Below are 26702 nucleotides of genomic sequence, written 5' to 3'. Positions count from 1 at the left end.
CCCCACCTCCATCTCGGGGACATGGGAGCCGCAGACACAGGCGTTTGTATGTGGACATCCTGAGGCAGCATGTGGAGGCTGTGCGAGAGAGGGCGGAGGCAGAGGATCGGTGGCATGCGAGAGAGGGCGGAGGCAGAGGATCGGTGGCATGACCGGCTGATGGAGGAGCTGGTCCAGCAGCGCACGTCCCTGAGTGCCACTCTCAGGGAGGTCTGCGGCTTGCCTGCTTCTGTGCCTGGTCCTGCTCCTCCAGCACCCCATGAGACCGCCCCACAAAACCCCCCTTCCACAGCAGCATCCCTTTCCCCCCTTGGACCTCCCTCTCCCCCAGCCCTCCCAGTTTCCCAGCCCCTCTCTCCCCCTGGCCCTCCTCTCCCCCAGGCTTCCCAGTCCAAAAAGCACCTACCCGCTGTTATCCAGCCAACCAACAGGCGCACCACCCGATCCCGTGGCCATGGTGGACCCCGAACACGAGGCCCAAGCTGGAGACTGAGATCAGGCAAGCACTGTGCAACCTGATCCCCTTCCCCCCTCCAGGTTTCAAGTCCCCTTCCCCCCTCCAGGTTTCAAGCACCCCCATCACCCCAGTTAAATGACAAGGAATGTGTTAAACAAAATGTTTATTATTCATACTTTGGCATGAAAGTATATTTTCTACATAAAAAATGAACAAAAGCTTTTTTATGTTTGCAACAGTTATACTATTTTCCAGTGAGTGATATTTAAAAAAATAAAACAGCACTTATTCTTTTGAGACAAACCCTGGTGTTTATTATTTCTCCAAACAGGGTCAGGAGATGGGTTGTGGAGGGAAGCTTCTATTGGGCCAGGGCCCAGTCCCCAGACAGAAGCCCCTCAGGAGTCAGTGACCTCCAATTGAGAATTGCTCCCGTAGGGCCTCCCGTATGCAAACAGCAGACCGGTGAGCCTGGTGGATAGCAGCTGTCCGGGGCTGGGCAAAGTGCCTCTCCTGACCATCAGCACCTGGACCCCACCCTGGTAGGAAGGCCTCCCCTTTCCTCTCCACCAGGTTATGGAGAACGCAACATGCGGCCACCACCTCAGGGATGTTGCGCTCCCCCATGTCTAGGCGTGTGAGCAAGCACCAGAATCTCCCTTTTAAATGTCCGAACGCACATTCCACCTGGTTGCGAGCCCGGTTAAGGTGAGCATTAAACTGCTCCTTGCTCGCATCCAGGTGGCCGGTGTAGGGCTTCATCAGCCACAGCATCAGGGGGTAGGTGGCATCAGCCACTATGCACACCGGCATGTGCACATCCCCAACCGCAAAGTCGTGATGCGGGAAAAATGTTCCTGCCTAAAGCCTCCGGTAGAGGTACGAGTTCCTGAAGATGCGGGCATCATGTGCCTGCCCTGACCACCCAACACAAATGTCAGAAAACTGGCCACGATGGTCGACCAGGCCCTGAAGGACCATAGAAAAGTAGCCCTTTCTGTTAATGAATTGGGCTGCTCGATGGGGCGGTGCACGGATTGGAATGTGTGTCCCATCGAGCGCTCCTCCACAATTCGGGAAGCCAAGGGCAGCAAAGGCGGCCATGACGCTGTCCAGATCTGCTAGACAGACGAGCCTGTTCAGCAGCTCCGAATTGATGGCCCTTACCACCTGCAGAAAGAGACAGACAACAAAATGTTAGAAGGGGTGCCTTATCTCTTAGGAGGAGAACCCACCACCCACCTTCCCTCTCAAACACCCCGGGAATCCCCTCCTCAGAACTCCCCCCCCAACAATTCAGGGTGAGTGAAGGAGCTCCCTCCCACTCACACTCCACTTTGCCCTTCCTGACAGTCTCCCTTCCTCCCACCCCAAACTGTGACTGTCCCCAGACAATGACTTACCTCCATTGGGATGGATCTAACAGTAGACCTGCCCACTCCAAATTGGTGTCCCACAGAGCGGTAGCTGTTGGGGGTTGCCAGCTTCCAGAGGGCAATGGCGACCCTCTTTTCCATGGGGATAGCGGGCCGCAGGTGGGTGTCTTGCTGTAGCAGAGCAGGGGCGAGCCAGGTACACAGCTCCTGGAAAGTGGTCTTTCGCATCCGGAAGTTGCGTAGCCACTCTTGGTCATCCCAGAGCTCCATAACGAGCCGGTCCCACCAGTCAGAGCTGGTGTCAAGCTTCCAAACACACCTGTCCACACAGAAGTTTGGAGGCAAGGGCAGTGGGGCTGCATGATGGACAATCCCTTCGTACCTCTGGTCTGGGTCCAGATGGGGAAGTAGCCTCATGACTGTGTCATGCAGATGCAGCAATACTTGCAGTATGATGGCGTGGGGCCATCGCCTGCCCAGGGGCAGCTCTGGCTCCATGCCAAAAAAACGGGTCTAAAACAAAAAAACCTCCAAACAAAAAACCTGCTGGGGTGTCCCAGGAAGCTGAGCACTCCAAACCAGCACTGCAATGCCTTGCTTACCTCCTAGAGGGACAGCAAAGGCATCTGCAGGAGCAGAGCAACGGGTGTTCAGGGGCGTCCCTTTAACCACGCGTCTCTGCAAAGGGCAGGCAGCAGCACCCAGAAGGAAATGCTGCCCCCATGCCCTGGCAGAAGCGGTTCCGGGTGGTTTTTAATTTCGAAAGAGCGTCCAGCAGTCAGGACACTCTTTTTCGAAAAAGCGGATCCATTTTCCGATCCGCGTATTGTAGTCTAGACGCGCTTTTTCGAAAGAGGCTTTTTCGAAAGATACTTTTGAAAATGCCTCTTTCGAAAGAGGCTTGCAGTCTAGACATAGCCTTGGGGAAGGGATTGGTAAGGAGCTGGATGGGAGAAGAACTGAGGATAGCTACAGGAAGAGATTTAACTCCTGTCATGGGCCCTGAAATAAGGGTTAAAGACTTCAGGAGAAACACAGGAAGAACTTAAGAGGGACAAACACTCAAACCAGGATGGGTGGAGGCTGCTATAACTGAGTTTGGTTTGCTTGTGGTTTTCTGATTTCTGTTGGGAGATGCCTGGGACCTGCTACTGAGAGTAGAGTGCAACTGCAGAGGAGCCCAAGATAAGTTAAGATACTGCATTGATAATTAGAGTTGTGTGGGACACTCATTGTATGAGACCTCGATACTCAAGCAGGAGTGAGACTTTAATGTGGTCTGGCTCAAGGGCTCAGTCACGAGATGAAGCAGACCACTTCAGAGACAGAGTAGTTGGTGGCAGGGCATTAGATGAAAAGGGTTTGCTAATGTCTCATGAGTCATTCTAATACAATCTACATATGAAATTTAAAATTAAAGCAAAAGAATGTAAAGGTTCCTTCATTATTAAAACTTCTCTCTTATACAAAGCTCTCTGCTTTCATTTAATGCTGTTAGGCCCCTTGTGTTTAGAGAAACCTTTCATGCTTACCAGACTGCTTCAATCCATTACAGGACAAAGTGGATGTGGCTAGAGTAAACACCTGGGAGTTAAGGGCCCTTCCCAGTTTGCCTCTGGGCCTTTAGATGGGTCATTGCACATCTGTGACTTGGTTTAGCCCTCTCTAAAAGGGGGATGATAACATTTAGTTTACTGACTCACAGTCAGTCTCAGAGTAGTCACAAATTCATGTAGATATTTTTGAGTAGTGTTTCTCTCTTTCAGCTTCTGTTTATCTGTAAGTGTTTCTCTCTCTACTCTCGTTTTCACTTTTTTCTTGATGAAGAATGTAAATCCAATGATGTTAGAGTTTGCACCAAAACCTTTCTGAGACTGTTCAAAATGGGACAAACTACAGGTCTTCTCCCTAATTTCTATATAGAGCAACCTTGACTAATCAGACCTCACATATGTTGTCACACACACACTCAACCTCATCTCCCCACCATCATGTTCAAGGATATAGCCTGGGCTATGTCATCACTTACCCTGGAAATCCCCTTGATTACCCAGGCAAAGCATTCAGCATCCTCACCCCCATAACATTTGGATAGCCGAGCATGAGCTGTGCTGTAAAGAGACATCTACTTGTCTCTAGTTTGTCATGGTGTGGCTGTCTCTCTCTCTCCAACGTAGGATGTTTACCTCACAGCACAGACTTGGGTCTCTTGTCAGCTGCTTTTCACCTTCAAAGATGCAGATTTCCTTGTGATGGAAGTGTTATTGCAAGGGGGCCCAGAGAAGAGGAATAATACAGCTTTCTGAAGGTCCTCTGTCAAGGGCAGAAATTTCACAATACCCTTCAAAATACTTCATTAAATATATCACTCCTTAGGGTAGCAACTGAGCGACTGTAGCCTAGCTTTCATACTTCAACACGCTGATGCCATCTTGTGGAATATCAATGGGATAACAACAAAGAGTGTGTGTATGTACAAGGACAGGACTATACAGCACTTTAAAGACTAACAAGATGGTTTATTAGGTGATGAGCTTTTGTGGGCCAAACCCACAAAAGCTCATCACCTAATAAACCATCTTGATAGTCTTTAAAGTGCTGCGTAGTCCTGTGTTTTGTTTCAGCAAGACCAGATTAACACAGCTACATCTCTATTACTATGTACAAGGGGGGATTCTTCTCAGGTCATACATGGCTTTTTATTCTTAGGGCCTTCTGGCTGGCTAATAGTATTGATTCTGCCAGGCTAGCATCAATATAAGGTGTTGTTGTGGCTTTCATAGCCACACAGCTATCTTTTACCTATCTCTCAGAGTTCTGCACATTTCCCTGAGCTTTGCCCCTTCCCTCATGGCCTTGTGCTGTGGCAACTGTCTTTCCAACATTCAGGACACACATTCAGGAGGAGCTGCTGCAGTGCAAACATCTGTGCTTCCTATCCCAAAGGCCTGAACAGAGCCTCAGAGACACCTCCACACATACATACATACCAGATAGACTAAAAACCTCTGTGGCAGATGGGAACACTAGCCACAGAGGCTACTGAGCAGTCCACTAGATTATATATTGTAGAGCAAGGGCTGAGCACCCACAGAAAAGAGCAGATAAGCCAATTTACTCAGATCCCACTAGATACACATGTTGAGTAAGGAGTGATATTTTGAATCCAGATCTGCATTTGTCTCAATTTTAGTGTGCAGATATGAGACTGAATTGCAGGAGATTTGAGTCCCAAAATGTTAGCAATCTCACATGATCAGCTGCTGTCACAAAATACGGGCCATCTGGTCAGACAAGTTGCTACTGCCTCTATGTCTGCCTTTAAACCTCTCTCCCCTCAGCCTCTTCCATTTTCCTATACTTAGCCATATTGTGTGATAAGAGGGATAGGTACCTGTATTATAGAGGCTATTACTCAGTCTCACAATTTAAGTTTGTTTACATCTCTCCATTCTCTAGAGAACTAGTGCTATTAGCCAGCTGTTCTGATACAAGCTTTACTGAGGGTTTGGCTGTCCTCCCCCCACACCTTCTTTAATTCAGCTCCTGGTTCTGAATAATATAACAGATCTTATGACTGCCTCTCCTTGCCTTCCGTAATCAAACCATGTCCTTTATAAGCCTTCTCAAAATGGTTTTCAGGAAACAATTTGTTTGGAAGCTAAACTTTGCAAAAGCTATGCAAGGATTTTTGCAAACATAAAAAGTGGGGATAGCACTTGGTGTTTCCCACAGCTGCCTTTTAGTCAGTTATCCCCTACCTCTCCAGTGACTCCTGCAAGTAAGGCTGATGTTGCCTTTTGCAAGGCAATAATGTCTTGCCAGTATTTAGAACAGAGAAACTCAAACCTCAAATCCCAGATGTGGACACTCTTGAAGTTTATGTTTGTGGCTGCAATATGTAAACAAGAATAGGCAAGAGAGGAACATGGGACAAATCTAAGAACAGAACAAAAATGTGTCAGATGTCCCGGGTATTCAGTGTATAATGTACCATTTCAAAGTATGTTACTATTTCCATATACACTGGATGAAGGAACAAAGAAAGCACAAATATAAAGTCTTAAAAGAGAAGAAAAGCTAGATGCATCTCTTAGGTTTCCCCTATCCCCAGGGTGACAGACTTTGTACGCTAGGGACAGATCCTCAGCTGACCTAAGTTGTCACCGCTCCATGGTTACAGTTGCCATAAACAGAATGAGAGTACAGCTGTCTAGTGTTCTCAGAAATGTTTTATGTTAAGGATCCATATATAGTTTGTAAAAGGTTAATAAATGATTAACCATTTATTAAAATATCTATCAATGGTTACAGGTTCCTTACTACTATAAATAGCACCCAGCATCATGGAATTTCAGCACTTCACAATCTTTAATGTATTTATTCTCACAACACATTTGTGAGTTAGGGAACTATTATTATCCCCATTTTACTGCTGGAGAGGAGGTCTAGAGGCTAAATGACTTGCCCAAGATCACACAGAAAGCCTATGGCACAACAGGGAAATAAACTTGAGTTTCCTAAATCCCAGGGTAGCCACCTTAACCATGGACTATATGTAATCACCCACTTACTGATGCACTGAAAACCATCTACAATGTATTACTGTTCACATCTGTCACATTTGTATATTAATTATTTATAAACCTCTGAATGGAACCTTTGTATGAAGCATGACTGCTTCTTCTAAGTGCTCATAACACACCCCTTTCTGTAGTACAAGTGTGCAGAACACTGTTTATCTCAGGGCCAGGGGAAGTTATACCTGACAGCGGCCAGACCTACAGATATTCAGATGAATGGTTGAAGGGAGCATTCGATACCTGTGGACAACTTTTGATAGAGCCCAAACTTCTTACATGTGAAAGTTTTGTCTAATAAAACAGGGACAGAGAAGTAATCTCTGAAACACTTCAACCTTTTGATGGCCTGAAGATAAGGACTTTACATTGGATCCATTTCTAATTGCTCACAAAGCAACAACAAAACACTGCTCAAGCTGAATCCTCCTCTTGCTTACGTGAATGGTAGCATTTCATACCAACTTTGCAAATCTGTAAGTGAGAACACAAAGTGCAAAGCACTGGTTTGTTAGACCTGATGTGTTCTCATCAGCCTCTCTGTATTTTAAAGGGCTGATGTGACACCCCACTACTGTAGTCTTTACTTCACAATCTTTATTGTATTTATCATCATGATCCTGTAAGGCACAGACTCCTCTCCCATATCCCTCACGGCAGATGAGGAATTGAGGTACAGAGAGAACAGGTGTCTTGCCCAAGATCATGCAGGAAGTCTGGGAATTGAGCTTGGCTCTCCCAGGATAATGTCTTAACCACTGAACAATCCTTCCTCTCTTGTGGAGAGGAAGTGGTCTGTGCCCATTGGCAGCCTGTCTGCCATCTGAGTATATATTGGGCTGTGTGCTTGTCTATTATCAGACTCTTATTTCTTATTTCATGTGTAGTTTACTAGCACATTAGCTGGCATTGCTCAGGTCCTTAAGAAGGATCTCAAGGCAGGGAGCTGAGGCTGTGGGGGTGCAGACGTTAGGGTGGGGGGGTAAGGCAGAGCTCTGGGCAGGGGACTGTGTGCGTGTATAGGGAAGAAGGTGAGGGGGGTCAACGTGCTCCTTCCAAGATTCGTACCAGGGCTGTTTGCTCTTCCCCTTTCTATCTCTGTCAGAGAGCGAGAGCAAAGTGCACCGCTCGTCTACCTCCTTCACTCCCCAACCAGAGTGAGGAATGCAGCAAACTGTGCACCTTCCCATCATTCCCTGATGAAGGGAAACAGCCAGCAATATCCCCATATAAAGTGGGGGGGGTGAGGCTTCAGGCCCTCCCCTTCCTAAAGGATGCCTGCGGTTTTGAGGCTTGGGACTGGCACAGTCCTGGTGAGGGGGGTGATTCCGTCTCTTTTCTATATGGTTTTATGAGGAGCAGTCCCATTCCAGGCACTCCCATTTTCTTGGGACAACCAAACTCTTATGTTGCTTTTTAAGTTATGATAAGAGGAAGCTATATACTCAATTTGGTGGTCTTACTGCTTAGGAGGAGTTCTTGAACAAAAAGACAAACTCTCTCACATATATAATAGACTGGAGAGCTCAGTATATTTGCAAAACAAAACAAAACAAAAACACAGTCACTATGAAGAGAAAAAAAGGAAGTGCTTGAAATGCTGAACTACTGTATGGTTGGCTTTGAAACAGGAAGCTTTTCCACCATTCCTCTGCGTACCTGAAACATATTAACTAATAAGCATTTTTATTGTAAAAAAGATGCAAAATATCTCACAAGACCTCTTCTTTCCCCTGTCCTTAATAACCCATCTTTCCCCAGAAAGTCAAACTGCACTTGCATTTTATTTCTTAGTATTAATATTACAATTGTGTATTAAAATTTAATTGAAATGTTTTAGACCACATAATAAGAGCTAAGAAATCAGGGAGAATCTGAAACAGAAACTTTTCCAAGTGGTGTTTTGGTGTACCACAGATGAGCCTTTTTTCTGCACTGGATTTGATTTTAAGATGTAGTATTCCATAAAGCATTTATTGCCTCTTCTATTTTTATAAAGCAGAATTCCCCTAAGATACCTTCTGTTTGTATAATCCACTCTCAGTCTAGTTCAATAGCTTTACTCACAGTTTGAAGCTTAGTTGCAGGCAAACTAAGGGACCTGAGACATTTACCAAAAAAAAAAAAAAAAAAAATAGCAAAAGGTTCAGTGAGCAAGGATGTTTCCAGCAGATAGGGATGATTAGAAGCAGAAACAAGGGAGAGCTGAGTGCAAGAACCTGAAAAATGAATGTATGCCAGCTATTTTTATGTAAGGGAGCAGGTTTTGTGTGTTTGTAACTCACCAGTGTTGTCAACCCTGATTTTAATTCCAATTTTATATTTGTCTGTCTTAAAGCCCCAGCTGCTAGAGTCCTATGGTCATTTGAATGAAGATCCTGGGGTTTTTAGCTTTCAAGATTGCTAAGAAAAGCTTCACCTCACACAAGCCCGGTGCTTATTTATTTTTAAAAATTTCAGGACACAATCCAATCACATGAAATACTTGGGGTTGGCAATGGTATATGTGCACAGAACTGTTGGTTTAAAACACATCTTTTGCTGTGAATTATTACAGAGCAAGACTTGGGTTTTTGTAACTTTATTCATATCTGCATAGCAAAGAGAAACCCACACTGGCTCATGCCAGCTGACTCAGGCTCCTATGGCTGTGGCTGCGGGTCTGTTTCATGACTGTAGATTTGTGGGTTTGGGTGGGAGCCCAATCTGTGGGACCCTCCCATCTCACAGGGTCTTAGAGCTTGAGCCCCCACCTGTATCTCTACACAGCAGCCCTATAGCCTGAGCCCTACCAGCACAAATCAGCTGGCATGGGTCAGGCATGGGGGGGGTCTAGCTGTTGTACAAACATACTCAGAGCAGAGGACTCCATTGTCATCATCCTGGGATCCAGAGAACAAGACCTGAACTGTGCCTGTGAAGGAGGGACGAGGGGAGGGAAGTTCAGCAATAAAATCTTAGTCCCACTGAAGTCATTGGGAAGATGCTTTAGGGAGTCTGATTTCCAGAGGATATGCTCAGCAGAGACTAAAATGGGACCAGAGCTTGACCATAATTTTGAAAGTTGCAGAGCAGCCTCTATTACTGTTGAAGACACTGGCAGCTGAGGGGAAGTCTCGGGAGGTGCTTCCTAATGCAGACTCAAATCCACTATACTCTGATTAAACAGGAGTAAGTTGCATGCAGAAACTGCTGTAACTATGCTCAGCAGAGTGTATCTGGCGGCATCTTGACAGCTCATTTACACCCTTAGGCAGATCCATGGAAGCCTTGGTCTGTGCTCTTTTTCGGGGAGTAGTTGGGAGAGATGCAGCTGGAGATCACACTAACTCTGTGGGGCAGTGCTGAGCAACTTTGGGACAAAGGTACTGGAACTACAAGTGTGGGGTACAGCTGCACCTCAGCTTGAAGTGGCTTCCATCATTTCCAGGGTTTACAGTTTGATTCTATGGTTCTCAGCACTCCCACTATACAAATTGTTCCAGCCCCCCTGCTTTGAGATGTCACAGGAGGCTCAGGCTGTAGGGCAAGTCCTGGAGTTTCATTCCTTCTGAACACAAATTGAAACAGCTCCTCTGCTCTGCTCTGCGGCAATGGGGGCTGGAACTGACGATCAAATTGCTACTTTCTCATAATTATAGCTATTTGCCTTTTGGAGCAGTAAAAAGCTTCTGCTTTCCCGTTTTGTTAAAAAAGCACATGCCTGATTCTCTGCTCAGTATAATGTTATGCAAGTGTTTGGAGTTACTCCTGTTTTAGGGCCTGATCCAAAGCCCACTAAAATCAGTGGGAGTTTTTCATTGACTTTGGATCAGGAGCTTACAATGCTTGATTCAGTGGAATCTCTCCTTCTAAAGCACTTGCCATTTGCTCTGTGTGGATCCCTAGTTTGTTCTCATTGTGGCCACCTACCCAGTCAGTTGTAGCTAGCTGTGTGTGTAATATTTCGGGTAACTGCATTATCACTGAATAACTATTCCATTAAAGGGAAAAAATGAATAAACCCCACACATGCTCCTGCTCTAAAGCCTATCAGAGTGCAATGCTGAATCTCTTTAGCCGTTACACTCCAAGGAGCAGCATCAGCAGATTTCAATCTGAACAGCAGGAGTAAACTTACTAGCTTTCATATCAAATGGTGCCAATCCCCTGGACAATATATTTAAATAAACTCACTCTTGAACCACTCTCTTTATTTGGCATTAGCCTCCAAGGCTTCTTCTCCTGGGACTAGCATCCACCTGTTATTTCAATGGCCATTTGGGGAGTGCTGGCAGATTCTGGAAGGAACAGGTGGTAAGAGGTGGGGTCTGTCACTTCTTCCTCGTGGCAGAAGCTGATGACTAGGAGAATATTTTCATAAGAAGATTTACAGCAGTTAAAGCTATCTTGGGTTTAACAGACTAGCAGTGTCATAATCCTGAATACTGAGCAGACAACTTTGCCTACATTATAAAATAAGATGCCTTGTCCTTTGATTGGATTTGCAGATGAGTATTTCTTGTGGGTGGAGGGTGCATGATAAAAGGGATGGATGTTGTGTGAGACTTTGCCCTTGATTTGTTATACCAGCCATCTGTTCCTTTTCCAAAGCCCCTTCATATTTGCAAAGTGGCCAAACAATAAGCTGTCTTCTGTGGCCAATCTCTGATAATACACAATATCTTACATCTGACAATTTCAAAACACTTTACAAATATCAATGTATTAAGCCCCTAACCCTTCCTTGGGGAAAAGGTCGGTATCATCCCCAGCTGGAGAAAATGAGGCATTGAGCTAAGCATCAGAGGTGAAACTAGAGCCAAAGAGTCTTGCCTCCTTGTCCTGTGTTTTGAACCTGCATTGAGAGTGTAGGTTGAAGGAACATGTTTATCAGAACTAGAATTTGGCCAAGAGGGTATGTCCTCTCTGCAAAATTAACTCAGGTAATTGCCATCTGGTTTAGCCTAGCCTGGGTGTGAGCAGCCACTGTGAAAAGCCATGCCTGACCTATTGTATTCTCACTGGTGCTTCACTTCTCTGTGTGGCACTGAGATGTTTAGAGACAGATCCTGAGATTCCTTGTGCTGCCTTAAATTTCTATACATTTTTTTCCCAAAGATATGTGGGAGCAGTTGTCTGTCCTGCAGGAGGAAAACTGTGTGAAGGCAGTGGAGGACTCTTAGCATTCTGGTGAGTTAGTCTGCATCCACGCTGCAAAGCAGGTGGGTTACTAGCCTAAGCAAAAGCAGCACTTGGACTTTAGTTCACTACTCAGGTTGAAAGCAGCACCAGATGTCTATGAAAGGGTTTTGTGTGTGGACAGAAGGGGGAGGTCTAGAGGCAAGGCCTGATTCAACTCTACAGACCCTCAAACATGGAGCCTATTCCCTGCAAGTCACCCATTCACCCCTTGCCCTGAGGATTTCTCCTAAGTTACCACCTTAGTGAGTCCTGGCAATCACTCATGGATGCCACCAGCCTGCTGACAATCTCCTTGGCAAGAAGACACCAGACACCCTGCTGCACGTCTGTGGACACAACTTTTAGAATGCAGCGCTGAAGTGAGGATACTTGATCCTTCAATGCACACATTCACCTCTCATAAGCCACAACTCTGACAAGCTGCTCCAGTTAATCCCTCCACCATTCAGTACATCTGTCTCTACCATCACTGCCATGGCTCTGGGACCTGCTGGGCAGCTGCACGCACCACACATGAGCTCCGGGACCCACTGGGCAGCTGCATGCTGCAGCTCCTTGCCCCACCGAGCTACCGCAACTCCCAGCTCCGCCAGGCAGCCACATTCTGGGTCTCCCAACGCTCCCAATTCCAACCGTTTTGGCGGGGTCCCCACCACAGGATTTTTTTGTTGAAAATGACTTAGGTAAGCAATTGCTGTGGAGCCTAAGCAATTAATCAAAGCCTATTCCCACACAGAAGCCAAATTCGACCTGGTGTTACTAATCTATCACTGCTGGACTGAGAATCACAAATCAGGCCAGACAAATCAGGATCTGGTGAAGCAGGGTGGGCCTGGGTCTCCCTGCCAGGGCACTAGCCCCAACCCTATAGACTCTGGCTACTAGGCCACACTGCACTAAGACAAGGGATGCTTACAAATTCTGGCCAGTTGACTGTACTTGGCTGCGAACAAGGCTACTAACCGACTCTCTGTGTCACCCTTACACAAGGGCTATTTGCTGATTCTGGCCATTGGGCCATACTACAACCAGGGCTGCTCACAGACTTGGTGTTACCCTGAGACAAGGGAATATTTACAGACTGTAGAAACTGTCAGCAACCCTGCAGCTGAGAGGCAGCGTCATCACCCTGGAATATTCTCACTCCTGTGACAGGGTTTGCATATACTGCTACACACACCCTTTACCGATCAAGTGCCAATGGCTATTGTCAAATCCTGGGATCAGAGTTAAGGTTTCGTTGCTGGTGTGGCATGTACCTTAACTTTGTATTTGCTAGTTTGCAAAAGTTTCAACTTAGCCAGTCTTCACATGCAAGAAGAACAGGAGCTTACGACTGGACAATCTTAACACTGCATCACAAAGTTTGATGAGCATCCGAGAAACACGAGTCACCTTTTCCATGCCTCTGTCTCCTGCACCTCATGAAACAGTTTTCCAAGCATTGTGCCACTTGTAAGGACAGGTTCTAAAGCGTCAGAGAACTGGGCTCCTGGTTGTGTTATCAGCCCCTTTTTTTGCCATTTAATGTATAACCTACGCCACAGTAGTATAGACAATGAGGAAGTGTTATGTAGTGGTTAGAACAGAAAAATGAGAATTAAGATTCCTGGATTCATTTTTTTGCCTTGCCATATATATAAATCTTGGGTCAGTTTTTCAGAAACACTTCCTAATGTGGGGGTATCACAGTATTTAGATACCTGCTCTTCAGAAATATTGAGCACCTGCCATTGGCAGCCAGTATTCAAGGCTACTTTTGAAGTCTATGGACTTTAGCATCTTTGTGCCTTAGTTTTCCCATGAAGGGAAGAGGAACTTCCTTTTTATGCCTTTGTCCTTTATCATACCAATTGCTGCTGTTATTCATTATTTGTGGGCCAAGAGCCCATTATGGTGGGGTTATACAGACACAACAAAGAGAGCCTTTGCCCAAAAAAGCTCAGTCTGTAAATATGTTTCTAAGAGGCCTGTGCAGTAAGTGAGCTCTGTTCTTAGGTTCAGATGAGTTTGTTATGCTTCCTAGAACCTCCTCGCAGCACTGCAAGTCACATAGGTAGGTAAATATTATTGTCACCATTTTACAGGTAGGGAAACAAAAGCAGAAAGGATACGTTACTTGCTTTCAGTTGGAAGCATCAGTGCCATAGCTGTGTCAGGAGTCCCTCCCTCCCAATCCTGTGCTCTTTCTCAGACATCCTGATAGCCCTGCATTCTGCCACTGCTGAACTCATAGGACTTACAAACCTCCAAGTAGGTTTTGTTCATGTCAATGCCCTGAAATTTCTCTGCTGTCAGTGTCTAACTAGTTCCTTAATCTGTGAGCTCATAAAGCAGAGCAGTTATGGCACATTTGTCCAATTACTATATAATCAGTTCTGGCCATTACAATACGCTCAGTTCTGCCTCCTGCTATTCACTCCCCCATGATGAAGTGCTCTGCCCCAGTGTGTCTCATCTATGATGACAGCCTGATTTGTGCAGCTTTAGCAAAATGGGAGAGGAGTTTACCCCAGTTGCGGTTATACAACTGCAGAGAAGCCAACAGAAAAAAAGACATTTTTCTTTCTAAAATATTGTGCTTTTTTCCCCCTTCCCCTCTTGCACACAGGTGAAATCGAATACTTTTTTTATAGAGCTGAGTGCATCGTATCTAGCTTGAGATACGAGCCAGACCCTAAGCTGATGTAACTATGATGATTTATGTTGACGTCAGTGGTATTATGCTGAGTGAGGATCTGGCCCAGTATTAGAGGAAGCTCTTCTCCTAAAGCTTTCTGAACTATGGAAATACACTCTCATTTCATCCACTCTTAAATACAGCCATCTCTGGGCTGGAAGCTAGGCAGACAACTAGTGCAGACCAATTGCACAATAGGTTGTGGAAAATGTGTGGGAAAAGAAATACTGTTCCAATCAACACAACCAGGGCAAACCCTGCATTTCTGAAAAACTTCCTGTGATTTTTTTTTTAATGCAGAGCAAACACGGTTTTGGCTTTAAACATCTGTTCTGAAAATGCCCACAAGATCAAGCACATGAAACTTGAAGCTGAGCCCTATTATTATCTGTATTGTGGAATCAGCTCAGTCATGGGCCCCACTTTTCTAGGCAGTGTATAAACTCATAAAGAGACAGTCTCTGCTTCAAAAGAGCAGACCTCCCGAGGTCAGAATGTGAGCTCCAGGCAGTCTACTGCTGCTTAGTCCATGAAGCCAGCCCTACCTAGATATCTTACTGATGAAGAGAATGTATTTTGCATAGTGAATAAATGGTAGCTGGGGACAATTGAACATACAAAGGCAGGGAAGAGGTTGTCTTCTCACTCTCTCCAAATGCCTTCAGTGCCTATTGGCAACTGGATGTTGCAGGTTTATCACTTAATGTTCTCTGAAGATTATACTGCAGTGATCATAAACACCATTGTGAAAATTCCATTTTGCTATTGTTAATGAGCTTTACTGTAATGGGACATGAACTTAAATTTTATGACAGACCCTGGATATAATTTGCCCAGAGCTATCAGGCCCTTGAATTACTGAGACAATTTACTTCCCTGCCTGCATTTCCTTCCTGAGCAAGCATGTGCTATTGTTCTGCAAGCTGCTGACAGCAACGCAGGTGCAGTGCTGTTCCAGCAGCATCTCTTTCCATAACTGACTCCAGCACAAGGTTGGCATATCACAGCTGTAAACAACTGGCAAAGCCAAGCAAATTGGACAAGTGAGAGGAAAATGGTATGCTGAAGAGAAAAGATGTGAAGGTTCTGAGAGCTCTGAAGAGCACCCTTCACTGGAATTGAGGGGATCTCTCTAGTCAACACAGGGTGGAATTTTACCCTTCATCTGAAATACCACATGCGGGGAGAGGGGTTTACATGCACACTAATGATTTGTGGAGTAACTAGGAAAGAAGGCTGGATTGTGATATCAGAAGTTTAATTTCCTTTAGCCAACCTGTGGATAAAGATAGATTGTGGAACCTCGTGGATCACTTTTTTAAATTAATTCTTTGCATTGCATTAGTACCTAAAAAAAAAAGCCTCAACTGACACCAGCGCCCCATCATGAGCTGTAGTGTAAACACAGTAAGGGATTCTTTATTTGTTAAACAGATGAGATAGGAAGGGAGGAGAAACAAGAGACAGAGAGAGAGGAAGTGACTTTGTTCAAGGTCAGCCAGTAGGTCAGTGGCAGGGCCAGGAATACAAGCCAGTGGCTCTGAGTCCTAATGGAGTGCACTACCTGCTGGCAGACACTATATCTTCTCTTCCCCTCTCCTTCCACACGCACACATTCTGTTCTGTCAGTGTAAACTCTCCAAGGTATAGATTGCACCTTCACAGGTGCTGGCATAGCATTAACTTCACAGGTCCGGATCCCAACTGAGCCATCTAAACAGACACATCGCAGAACAAGCATAGGCAGCACAGGCAAACCTCCTAACCTCTGCTTTGGAGGGCATCTTTTGGGGCTGGCTGTATTAGAAAGTAAAGCTAGTTCCCACACCAGGATTGCAGGGAGTTAACCAGTTCCAGCAACCTTCCAGAAAGCATAATTGAGACCAGGAGGAATGTGGTCTCCCTGGCCTTGCCAAAAATGCCCCACCATTGCTAACAGCAATATAGCTCCCGCATAGTCCTATTGCAGAGGGGCTGCTGGCACTCTAACACTATATCAGTTAGAGCTAGCTCAAGCTGTTAAAACAACATGGTGGTAAAGAGTCATCTTGTTTGCAGTAGGGGTTCTAATACCACCAGCACCAACGATGCAGACCTAGTGCTAGCAACAGTGGAAAAGGTTCACAGACTTCCCCAGCATGGATAAGGCTAGACTCCCTTCCTGTAAGGGTGATCTAAATAGCTTTTCCTGTCTTCACTAGCACTTAAGTACTTTTTTTAAACAGTAGGGTACATCTAGACTACATCCCTTTTTCATAAAAGGGATGTAAATTAGACGTATCTCAATTGCTAATGAAGCGGGGATTTAAATCTTCCCCGCTTCATTAGCATAAAAATTGCTGTCGCTTTTTTTCGGCACGGAGCTTTGCCTGAAAAAAGTGCCAGTCTAGACGCTGATCTTGCGGAAAATAAAGCCTTTTCCGAAAGATCCCTTATTTCATAGAAGGATAAGGGATCTTTCGGAAAAGGCTTTATTTTCCGCAAGATCAGCGTCTAGACTGGCGCTTTTCTCCGGCAAAGCTCCGTGCAGAAAAAAAGCGGCAGCCATTTTATGCTAATGAAGCGGGGAAGATTTAAATCCCCGCTTCATTAGCAATTGCGATACGTCTAATTTACATCCCGTTTACGAAAAAGGGATGTAGTCTAGACATAGCCTAGGGCTATGTCTACACTAGTGGCTTCTTGTGCAAGAACATCTTGCACAAGGGTTCTTGTGCAAGAAGTCTCGTGCAAGGAAATGTCCACATTGCCATGTGTGAGCTGTGCTTTTGCGCAAGAGCGCCCATGGCAGTGTGGATGCTCTCTTGTGCAAGAAAGCTCTGATGGCCATTTTAGCCATAGGGCTTTCTTGCGGAAGAAACCCCTGTCGAGCGTCAACACTGCCCTCTGGAGCAAGAGCCCCTGCGCAAGAGGGCTTACACCTGTTAAAAAAGAGCATAGCTCTTGCGCAAGAAGCCCTCTCTTTCCATGCCGTACTGTAAATCTTCTTCCGCAAGAGAGGGTGGGCAGTGTGGATGCTCTGTGGATTCTTGCGCAAGAATGGCAGTTCTTGCACAAGAACCCGCCAGTGTAGACATAGCCTAGATGAGAGACAACAGGAGAAGTTAACCCGTCAACAATGGCTGATTTTTGCTGCGAACTTAAGAGATAAGAGGGGAGTTTTGTATGACACATTTCATCCTTGGCCTTTCGACTGAATTCCCAGCAAGGGGGCCGGTAATGTCCATTTTGTAAAACAGTTAGTCTAGACTCTAGAGACACATCTCTTGTGTATGCACAGAAGCTATAAATGACAAAAGTGTCTGAACAGAAGCCTAGCTCAGAACATTGGAATCAATCAGAACCTAAATGGAAATGGGTACCTTGGGCCCATCTCTAACACAAACCATCCTAAACAGAAAGCCAGACAGCTAGCCTGCTCTTCCGTATTTCTCAGGGATCAGATTGTGCTGGCCAAATACAATTAAACCAGATTCATGGCCACTTAAAAATGAAAAATATGCCAAGTCTGAAAGCATCCCTGGCTTTCTTTCATTGAAACAATAAACTCCTGCCCTGATATCAGGGTATGTCTACACTACAAAGTTAATTCGAACTAACGGACGTTAGTTCGAATTAACTTTGATATGTGCTACACTAGCGCTCCGCTAGTTCAAACTTAATTCGAACTAGCGGAGCGCTTAGTGCGAACTAGGTAAACCTCATTCTACGAGGACTAAGCCTAGTTCGAACTTACTAGTTCGAATTAAGGGGTGTGTAGCCCCTTAATTCGAACTAGTGGGAGGCTAGCCCTCCCCAGTTTTCCCTGGTGGCCACTCTGGCCAACACCAGGGAAACTCTATTGCCCTCCTCCCGGCCCCGGACCCCTTAAAGGGGCACGGGCTGGCTACGGTGCCCGTGCCAGGTGCAAGCCTGCCAGCACCCAGCTAGCAGACCCTGCACCTGGCACGGCTCGAGCCAGCCACCCGATGCCCCCCCCAGCCCTCCCCCTCTTCCTGGGACCAGGCTGGCGGCTCCTGGGAGCTTGCCCGGGACCGCAAGAGGCGGGCACCCGCCTGGTCTAGTGCGGACATCGTGGACCTCGTCCACGACCTCTGCCCTAGGCACAGGAAAGTGGCTGTCTAGGGTAGGAGAGCTGCCAGGCTGGCCACCCAGGAGCAGGTGTGCATGAAAATCAAGGTGGTCCACTGAGACCCCCGACCCTGAGCTTACAATGGCCGTACTGGGTCAGACCAAAGGTCCATCTAGCCCAGTAGCCTGTCTGCCGACAGCGGAAAACCCTAGGGACCCTGGAGGGGATGGACCGACGACAGTGACCAAACCATTTGTCTCGTGCCATCCCACTCCAGCCTTCCACAAACTTTGGGCAGGGACACCACTCCTACCCCCTGGCTAATACCACTCCATGGACCCAACCTCCATCACTTTATCTCACTTCTCTTTAAACTCTGTTCTAGTTGTAGCCTTCACAGCCTCCTGCAGCAAGGAGTTCCACAGGTTGACTCTTTGCTTTGTGAAGAAGAACTTTCTGTTATTAGTTTGAAGCCTGCTACCCATTCCTTTCCTTTGATGTCCTCTAGTCCTTCTATTATGGGAACTAATGAAGAACTTTTCTTTATGCACCCTCTCCACCCCACTCATGCTTTTATAGACCTCTATCATATCCCCCCTCCATCTCCTCTTTTCTAAGCTGAAAAGTCCCAGTCTCTTTAGCCTCTCTTCATATGGGACCTGTTCCAAACCTCTGATCATTTTAGTTGCCCTCCCCTCTCCCACCCTCTCTCTTCCCCTCTCCCACCTCCTTTTCCCAGTCTCCCCCAGTTTTGTTCAATAAAGAGAGATTCTATTTTTGAGCACACGTTTTCTTTATTTTGTACATCAGGAAGGGGGGCTAGGGAAGGGTAAGTGGAAGGAGGTGAGGGAGGAATGGGGTACGAGCCCCCGATGGGGAGGACTGGGCTGGCTCTGTGGGCTTCTGGGGGTGGAAGCTCTCCTGCAGCCCTCCAATTGCCCCCTCTCCCCAGATGGCAGCCTGCGGCAAGTGCAGCCGGTCTGATGGCCGAGTGCTGCGATGTGCCCAGTGTGGGCACTCAGGGCACTCCAAGCCAGGACTGCTTTGCAAGCGGGGAACCCCTGAGAACTGTCTGTCCGGGGTGGGGGTCGGGACCCTTTAAGCACAGCCCTCGGCTAGCCTGAGGCAGCAGCTCCACACTCTAAATCCTCATCTGATGCCCTGCCGGCACTGCTTCCGGCCATCCTTAACCCTGGTTCAGGGTCCACTTAATGTGGACATGCTAGTTCGAATGAGCAAAACGCTAATTCGAACTAGTTTTTTAGTCTGGATCCGTTAGTTCGAATTAGCTTAGTTCGAATTAACTAATTCGAACTAAGTTAGTTCGAATTAGCGCTGTAGTGTAGACATACCCTCAGAGAAGGGCAAGGTTCAAGAGCCATAAAGCAGTGTCCTGGTGATTGAACTATTTTTATTTCTAGTCATGTATGAAAACATTATGTTTAATATGGCCCTGTAATGTTACTGCTTTCCCAATGTCATATCCTTAGGCCCTGCCATTTATTTTGCTTCCTTTCCTTCTGTTTGAATTCACAGAACAATGGAATCATCATCCCAAGAGTTTGTTCTTTTAATTGATGCACTTGCTATGCGTCTTTCTCTCTTGAAATCCATTTGGATATTCATTGGCTAAAAAGCCAATGAATATCCAAGTAGACACTGACAATACTGCATTGTATTTAATCATGCAGACAGACTCCTTGCATTATGTCTTTAGATATTCCCATTGGCTCATTCCTCCTATCCACAAAGAGAAAAAAGGAAGTCAATCTTTTGTCTATTTTTTTCTTCGGTGGTGTGACTCTTCCTGCCTTCCACACCCAAAAGCATTTCCTTTTTATGATAACATATTTTGGTCTTGTCCAGATAATCAAGATCAACCCCTGTTATAACATGGCAAAATTGCTGCCACTTTTAGGAACTGTTCTGTACAGCTGTGTGAGCCCCACATTTTGTGAGAATTGGATTTCTTTCTCTCATCATTATAATAAATAAAATTAGCAGTTACTAAAATAAACTCAGCGGCTACGTCTACACTGGCCCCTCTTCCGTAAGGGGCATGTAAATTTCAGCAGTCGTCGTAGGGAAATCCGCGGGGGATTTAAATATCCCCCGCGGCATTTAAATAAAAATGTCCGCCGCTTTTTTCCGGCTTTTAAAAAAGCCGGAAAAGAGCGTCTAGACTGGCCCCGATCCTCCGGAAAAAGTGCCCTTTTCCGGAGGCTCTTATTCTTACTTTGAAGTAAGAATAAGAGCCTCCGGAAAAGGGCACTTTTTCCGGAGGATCGGGGCCAGTCTAGACGCTCTTTTCCGGCTTTTTTAAAAGCCGGAAAAAAGCGGCGGACATTTTTATTTAAATGCCGCGGGGGATATTTAAATCCCCCGCGGATTTCCCTACGACGACTGCTGAAATTTACATGCCCCTTACGGAAGAGGGGCCAGTGTAGACGTAGCCAGCAGGTTTTAGCAGATGATCTCTAAGCACTTTACAAACATTAGACAAGCTTCACATTAATTGTGCTTTCATCATGAGAAAGTATGTAAATAAATTCTTCCTATTTTTTTCCATGGGGAAACTGACACCAAGACTTGTTCAAGCCAAAGTTTTCAAAAGTGGCTACTGGTTTCTGGTGCTCAGGTGGGGACACCAGGGTCTGATTTTTGGACATGCTGCGTACTTGCCACCTGCACCTGGAGTTCAATTCAGTAGGTACTAGCTGACCAGGTTCATCCTGAAATGGAGACACACAAATCACTAGCCCTTTTGGAAAGGGTTTGGGCCATGTCACTCGCCCGCAATTGCAGAAGCTGGATTATCAGCCTTGTAGTAGTATCAGTCATTCTTCACTCATTACAATCTCACCACACCAGAAAAGCAGAGAATATAAAGAGAAAAACACCCTTTAAAATGGATCTTGATTGTGAGCGAGCAGTCTTATGTATTAAGCAGATGTAGTTAGAAATAATATTCTTCCAAAAATAGGGTTCCCCTTCTTAAGCTCTTGAAGCCATAAAAGGTTTCCAAGAATCTTTTGTCCCCTGAGGACTGATAGCCTAACCCTCTTCTACAATCTAAAAGGAGAGATCACTTTCCATTTGGGGCCAGACACTGTTACTGGTAGGTTACTAACATCCTGTCTGAGCAGCCTTCCTAGACACTGCAAACATGGTGAGTGCATAGTCTTTCCTTGCTATCCCAAACTGTAATGATTGGAGCATTTCTTCTCTGTACCCGTGATATTGATTAAACACCATTCAAGCAGCCTGTGCAGGACTTCATGTGAAAACCTATTGCAAGACAGAGCTTCATAAGACAAATGATCTTGAACTGCTCTAACAGACAGTGGACTCATATTGTGATAATTGCCTCATCTACAATTATTTGGACATGCTCGAATGACTACCTCATTAGAGAATTATTGAATTTTTTAATATGTCCATTTAAATTCATTTCTCTTGAAAACTTTTAAAAAAGTGTTTAATAATTAAAGCATTTTCTAGGAAAAACGTGCAGGATTAATTCTTTATGAGTGGAGATGTGGTGATCCTGGAGCTTTCTGAAAGGTTATTTAACACCAGCTCAGCATGTACTGTATGTTTCACAAAAGGAAAGGATGCTGTTTTAGACATTCAGAGTTTAGATGACTATAGTGCTAATAAATAATTACTGGCATGTATGCTGTGACTTGTCCAAAGACTTCAAAATACTTTAAACTAACTATAACCCAGAGAACACTTTGCTCATTACTGAAATGCAGTCACCTCTGGGGTGGAATATTGTGTCTGTTTAATAGTACACAACAGTATTACACTATACCGTGATAGAAATCAGGGAATGTCCTATGCTGGACTGAAAATACAGGTAGAAAGTACTAAGGATCATCAATATGCAGCTGGGAAAAGTGAAACCATAAACATCAAATGGATTTTTCCTTTGTATTAAGGATCTACTCTTGTTTCCAATGACCTTAATCTGCAGAATCAGATCCTGAATGAAAATCTGCCATTTAAGTTCCAAACAACCCCTGCAGCAAATAACCAGGGAATGAGCTCTTTTGGGGGAAATAGTAACTGAAATAAATGAACAGTTATGATTGCATCAAATTAAGTGCACTAAAATAAATATGACCAGGTTGGGTGACTTCAAGAATGTATCCGTTTCTTTGGTGGGTCTCATTACTCTGCCTTTGCCTCTGTTAAAGATCTGAAGGACTATAGAGTCCAGTATTCATAGCGATGGTCAGATGCATTTTGCATGAGGACACAAGACAAGAACCAGGAAATCATGCAACTTTAGAGTTTCTGCCTTATGAGAAGACAGTGGAGCAGCAGAGAGACACAAAGCATTAGTCTTCATTGCAGATTCCTAGCTTTGGTCAACTAATTATTATTTACAACTAAGAGGTCTCTCTTTATTGTGATTTATCTTTAGTCGTTGAATTACAAATGCCTGAAAATAGCTATTTATAATAGAAAATTTGACACCTTCTTCTTTGCAGGGAAAACGAAAAGTGGTAGCTAAAAAGGCTCCATTGGGGGCCCAAATTCATGAACTTTAATAACCTGCACAAGTTCAGAAATCTCATATTTTTCCTGATTTCCCTATTCAATACGGGTGCATCTACACTGAACTGTAACTTGAAATGTGATACACAAATTTGAGCTGTGCAAATTGCATATCTTATTTTGATGCTATTTTGAAATAGCTTATTTAATCATTTGGTGCTGACTACACAGCACCCAATTTTGAAATAAAGCGCTATTCTGAGATGTCCCTTACTCCTTGTAGAATGAGGTTTATAGGGATGTCAGAATAGTGAGCCCGGAATAATGGGCTTGCTGTGAAGACATAGGATAGCTATTTTGGGATACTTGAGTATCCCAAAATAACGTTGCACTTTAGATGTAGCCTACAAGGTGAAGTGAGTGGCTGTTTGTGAATAGTTATTACACTGCTTGCTGTCATTAAGGATATGCTGGGCATTTGAGGAATTGAAAGACAGCATCAACTAATGATTAGAGCACAGTTCTGGGCTTCAAAAGACCAGAGTGGCAATTCCATCTCTGACATCTACAGTGGGGATTGTGAAGATCAGTTGATGGGTATAAAGGGCACTGATCTCTTCAGAGTGGAGTTGCTAGACACTGGGGATGAGAACTCCTTGCCACAGGAATTTTGGCGAAATTCCTGAATTTCTCATTCAAAATGTTATTCCCTGGTTAGACAAGGTAAGACAAAGTGTTTCCAAAACTACTGAAGTGAGGAAAACCTTTTAAATGAAGATTTAAACAGTGTACAGCTGCCTGTATCCTGGCATCTGAAGGTATGAAATTGACAAGCAGAACCCAAGCTCTTAGGAGCTATATGGTGACATTTGAAAGCCGCTTAATGCAACTTTCCATAGGAACTGAAATTCAAGAGATGTTGAGAACATAATCCTGCCTTTGCTAGCTGCACCCAAAGCTCTCACTGACGTCTGTAGCAGTATTCTGGTCTGAGAATCTCTGCTAGGTCAGGATAAGGTTGAAGATCTGGAGGAGCATAAAGATAAGTAAGAATTCACAGAAAAAAATCAGATACTTTGCACATTATTTATAATAATCATTATAACTTTAACCCCACTCTGGTCCTTCTCATCTTGAAGGATTACAAAATCTTTTACAGACTATAAACCTGCATATTACAAAGGACCACTCACTTTTTATCAAAATGCCAGAACATAACAGTAACATTAGGGAGAAGACTGACTTTGGTAATGCCATCAGTGCCAGATAAATTGGAATTCATATTTAAGAAGCGGAGAGTAGGAGAGGAGCAGAGGTAGAAATAGGAAAAGATGTCATAGCTTCAGTAACTAAGACAAGCAATTAATGGGGGAAGGAAGCCGTGTAGAGAATAAAATACTTTTAAGTTCCCTCCTGCTAGAAATGCAGGAGCTATGAACTGAGTCTGTGCCTCTTCTCCTACCTGTCTAACACCACATTTCCTTTTTTAATTTCCTGCACTTTCATCAGCTCTTTCCCCAGGATGTGCTTTGGTAACGAAGATACGGGGGATCTTTCTTGCCCTCCACTCTGGACCATGGGAGCAATGAAAAAACTGAAGCTCCGTAGTGCAATGCAGGGCAGATTGCTATCTGTGGCAGTTGCTTTTAGGTTGGTTTGCAGAGCTGCCTAGGAATGAGGCTGACACAGCTCCCAAACACAAATGATCTCAGACAATAATATTTGGATGTGAATCTAGATTGGGATTTTGAACTCTCCTTTGGGATCTGAGATTTAGATCTGAGGCTTGACATGGTATGGTAGCTTTTTGGGGTCTTTCTGCTGCAAATATTACCTCCACTAGGGTCTGTCAGTCCCCAAGCAGGTTCTGCAGATGACTCATGAACATGAGTTGTAAAAGTGAAAGCATTCTGGGGAAGAGAAATCAAGCTAGAATTATTATTATTCCCTAAACCCCCTTAAACAGGCACCAGGCTCGATCAAGTCAGAGGACCTTTGTCAATTGCAAAACTGGGCCTTAGCACAGCCATTTCCCTCGTGGCAAAACTCCAGCTCTTATTGTTCACAAACCTATTCTCATCACTGATGGAACAGTGTAAGTCATTGAAAAGTGCAGTGCCGCCCTCTAGTGTCGCCCACTGGATTTGTTGGTTGGCCTGTCATGCTGTGCAGCACTTTAAAAATGCAGTTAGGAGTTTCACCCAGCAGTTCTGACAAGTTAAATCTCTTACACAGTTGATGTTTGCAGTGGGAGATGAGACAGAAAAGCTCAGTGACCATTATAAATATTTACCACTCTGGACAGACACTTTCCATTTTGTTTGGTTTTAAAAATGTAATAGGTGATTATTCAGGCTTTTTTTAGACTAGGATGTAAAGATGTGTTGTTAGAACAGGTCATTTGTTTTGAGCAACATTTTCGGGGGGGAAATGCCTAAGTAATTTAGGCTCCTACGTTTCTCTCTCTTTATTTTTTCAAAAGTGAGTTCAACTGTTAGGAGACTGAGTCCCACTGGAAAATCAATGTAATTTAGGCTACGTACCTCAGTTGCTTTTGAAAATTATACTTTGGCTATAGTCAGTTTTTTCCTATAAACCTTCTTGGTAACTCTTCGGTCTTCCAAAATTTTCCTTATAATCTCTCAGGTTCCCCCTTAAAGTTTAATTTTTACATCTATGCTGCCTTGTCTTTTAGCACATATTAGCATGTGGGTAAAACTTTCAAAATGCCTACCTGCCAGTATTTTATGACCTCATCAGGATCAATTTTCCATGAAAGTTTTTGACAGAAAAATCCTCTTTTCAATGGCTTTTTGTGGTCTTTATTTTTAATTCAAAAGATCTCACCCAAGAAAAATCACATTTTTTCCACAAGTTCTAATGTTAACAAATGAAGTTATAAGAAATACATTGAACCATACATATACAGTGGGAAAAAGATCAGGGCGTTACTGTTGGAAGCTCAGACGAAAACTGCTGCTCGGACGTCAGTGGCAGTTAAAAAAGCAAACACAATGTGACAATGCTTAAAAAATGGGATGGAAGATACTGAAAATGTCACCATGCCACTTTATAAATTGATGGTATACCCTCACTTGGGTTACCAGGTTCAGCTTTGTTCACGCTATCTCTAGAAAAAGAACTCATTTGCTTCTCCTTTCAGAGATGGGTGATAAAAATGAGATGCTGGAAAGATATCCCTGTGAACAGAGACTGTGCAGACTACTGTTCAGTTTAGAGAAGAGATTATCATCATTAATAATAATAATAAAAATAATAATAATTAATAATAAATACCTACCTCTTATACAGTGGTTAACAAAGGAGTAGGCACGATAAAGGTACAAAAAGCAATAAATAGCAAAGGTGAATGAACAAGGGAACTTTCTATAAAATTGAGAGGCAAAACAGTTAAAGCTGATAAAGGAAATCCTTTTTTTTGTTTTTTTTTTTGTTGTACACACCATAAATACCTTGTGGAATTCACTGCCACAAGATATCCCTGAGGCAGAGAGCACAGGAGTCAAAAGAAGATTAGCCAGTTATCTGGATAACAAGAACACCTACAGTTACATCACATATCAAACCAAGATGTTCTTATTTAAATGTATATTTACTTCTCATGCCTCAGGGCACAACCTCCAACTGAAAGGAGTGAGGATGAAGTTTCACCTGGGAGTGCCTATTCTTTATGGTCCATTCAGAGCACTCTAGCACCTTCCTCTCAAGCATCTGATTGAGGCCACTGTTAGAGATACAAACTAGATGGAAATTGATCTGATATGTAGTAGGAAGAATATCTGCTGGGTTATGCAACAGACCATAGCAACATAATATGGTCCTCATC

The 26702-nt window shown here is 44.5% G+C and overlaps 1 protein-coding gene across 5 annotated transcripts in view; it reads left to right on the top strand.

The window, feature by feature from the left end:
* The window catches only part of CALML6 (calmodulin like 6), an 83439-nt gene that overhangs the window by 46116 nt on the left and 10621 nt on the right, over positions 1 to 26702 (top strand). The window contains exon 1 of one of the 5 annotated variants that reach the window (XM_006119218.4): positions 21396 to 21518. The exons of the other annotated variants lie outside the window; for them this stretch is intronic. Coding sequence (XP_006119280.1) covers positions 21516 to 21518 — 3 coding nt within the window. The 5' untranslated portion in view covers positions 21396 to 21515. Of the gene's footprint in view, positions 1 to 21395; positions 21519 to 26702 lie in introns of those variants that run through there. 5 annotated transcript variants of the gene reach the window in all.

The sequence above is a fragment of the Pelodiscus sinensis genome, chromosome 24 (genome assembly GCF_052426305.1).
Source record: "Pelodiscus sinensis isolate ZL-2025 chromosome 24, ASM5242630v1, whole genome shotgun sequence".
Lineage (NCBI taxonomy): Eukaryota > Metazoa > Chordata > Testudines > Trionychidae > Pelodiscus > Pelodiscus sinensis.
Note: the sequence above shows the minus strand (reverse complement) of the source record. Positions and strands in the feature narration are given on the sequence as shown.